This window comes from Rhincodon typus, chromosome 47 (genome assembly GCF_021869965.1).
Source record: "Rhincodon typus isolate 14 chromosome 47, sRhiTyp1.1, whole genome shotgun sequence".
NCBI classification, from domain to species: Eukaryota; Metazoa; Chordata; class Chondrichthyes; order Orectolobiformes; family Rhincodontidae; genus Rhincodon; species Rhincodon typus.
The window spans coordinates 5,235,174-5,236,956 of record NC_063378.1 but is presented as its reverse complement, the minus strand read 5'-3'; the positions used below and the strand labels follow the sequence as shown (position 1 = coordinate 5,236,956).

General features: G+C 50.4%; 1 protein-coding gene across 1 annotated transcript in view; it reads left to right on the top strand.

The window, feature by feature from the left end:
* Positions 1-1,783, top strand: part of LOC109926105 (rho guanine nucleotide exchange factor 11-like) — a 36,264-nt gene that overhangs the window by 578 nt on the left and 33,903 nt on the right. Inside the window, 1 exon segment of the mRNA XM_048620573.1 lies at positions 705-1,054. Within this exon segment, the coding sequence (XP_048476530.1) occupies positions 705-1,054 (350 nt within the window).

Sequence of the window (1,783 nt, the reverse complement as noted above, 5' to 3'; positions counted from 1 at the left end):
TTACAGATATTCACCCGTAATCGCACTCCCATTTACAGATATTCACCGATAGCGCACTCACATTTACAGATATTCACCTGTAATCGCACTCACATTTACAGATATTCACCTGTAATCACACTCCCATTTACAGATATTCACCGATATCGCACTCACACGAGCAATATCCACCCAAATCTCACTCTCACACAGTGACTGACATCCACCCATATCTCACACACGCATGGGCCTATATCTTGTTGCATCTCACTCTCAATATTCACGCATATCCTGCTCTCTCACAAACCAATATCTCACATCTTTTTTACACTGGTCAATATCCACCTATTATCTGCAGCATCCTCCACATTCAATGCACATATTTACTGTATTGAGTCCGTGTTTACAGGTTAAGGGATACGGGGAAAGCATTCCTGTCTAATCAGGGTAGGAGTTACTGTGCATAGTCAAGGGTGTGGATTACTGTGCAGGGTCCCTTGTCTACTCAAGGTGAGGGTTAATACATGGCGCCTTGTCTGCCCAGCTCTGTAAACAATCCCAAGGTTAAACACACAGCACTGGGCCTGGCTGCGAGACAAATTCCTTTTACATGGAGCGAACAGACAAGGTCACACACGCACACGAGCGGGCTGACAGTTTTGCTCACAGAGTTAGCTTCCTGGTACAGCAAGCATCAGCCCACTTCGCCTATCACTGCCCATTAGTCTGACCGCGGTGATGAACCCAGGAACAGACCCCAGTCAATCCCAGCCTGCCCGAGGTTACCATGTCCAGCAGTTCTCCCAAACACACAAGTAACAGACTACAGGCAACGTCTAACAGGAAAAGAGAGAGAGAGAGAGCTGGAGAGGTTTCAGGAAAGAATTCCAAGGTTTAGGAACCTGGCAATTGGAACACAGGGATTGAACCAACACCAAGTGGAGACAGGGGCTCGAAAATACACCGACAACTCGGGCGCTAAGCCAAGGCAGACACGCACGACAGATCCCATCACCCGCGCCACAACAGAGCTGGGCTCAGGTCACTGGAGGCATGAGGACACGGGTCAGGAACGGTAACCCCCTGGACTCTGCCCATGTCCAACGTGCCACGGCCTCGTGCTCCTCCTCAGCCATCATCCTGCCGCCTTCCCTGCCTTGCTGTCACCACCTCAGCAAGGCAACAGTCTCGCAGTACTGTCAGATTATTAACCCAGAGACCCACATTCCACACGTGCCACGGCAGATGGGTGACATCGGAATTCAATTGAAACTAAAATCTGGAATCGAGAGTCAAATGATTGGGGACCAAAACAAAAGCCTCTCTCGTTGACCGACATCCTTCACTGAAGGAAATCTGCCATTCTCACCTCGTTTGGGCCTGCATGTGATTGCAGACCCACAGCAATGTGCTCTGACATGTCACTGCGCTCTGGGCAATTAGGGATAGACAACAAACGCCGGCCGAGTCAGTGACACCCAGATCCCACAAACAACTTCAAACATAACACAGCAGCAGGTTTACAGGGGTCCCAGTAGGTGCCATAAATGTATATAATATACAGAGGGACAGACCCGAATCCCGCCGGTACTGTACCCCAGTGTTATACAGCGACAGACCTGTCCCCACCGGTACTGTACCCCAGTGTTATACAGTGACAGACCCTGTTCCCACCGGTACTGTACCGCAGTGTTACACAGTGACAGACCTGTCCCCACCGGTACTGTACCCCAGTGTTATACAGTGACAGACCTGTCCCCCACCGGTACTGTACCCCAGTGTTATACAGTGACAGACCTGTCCC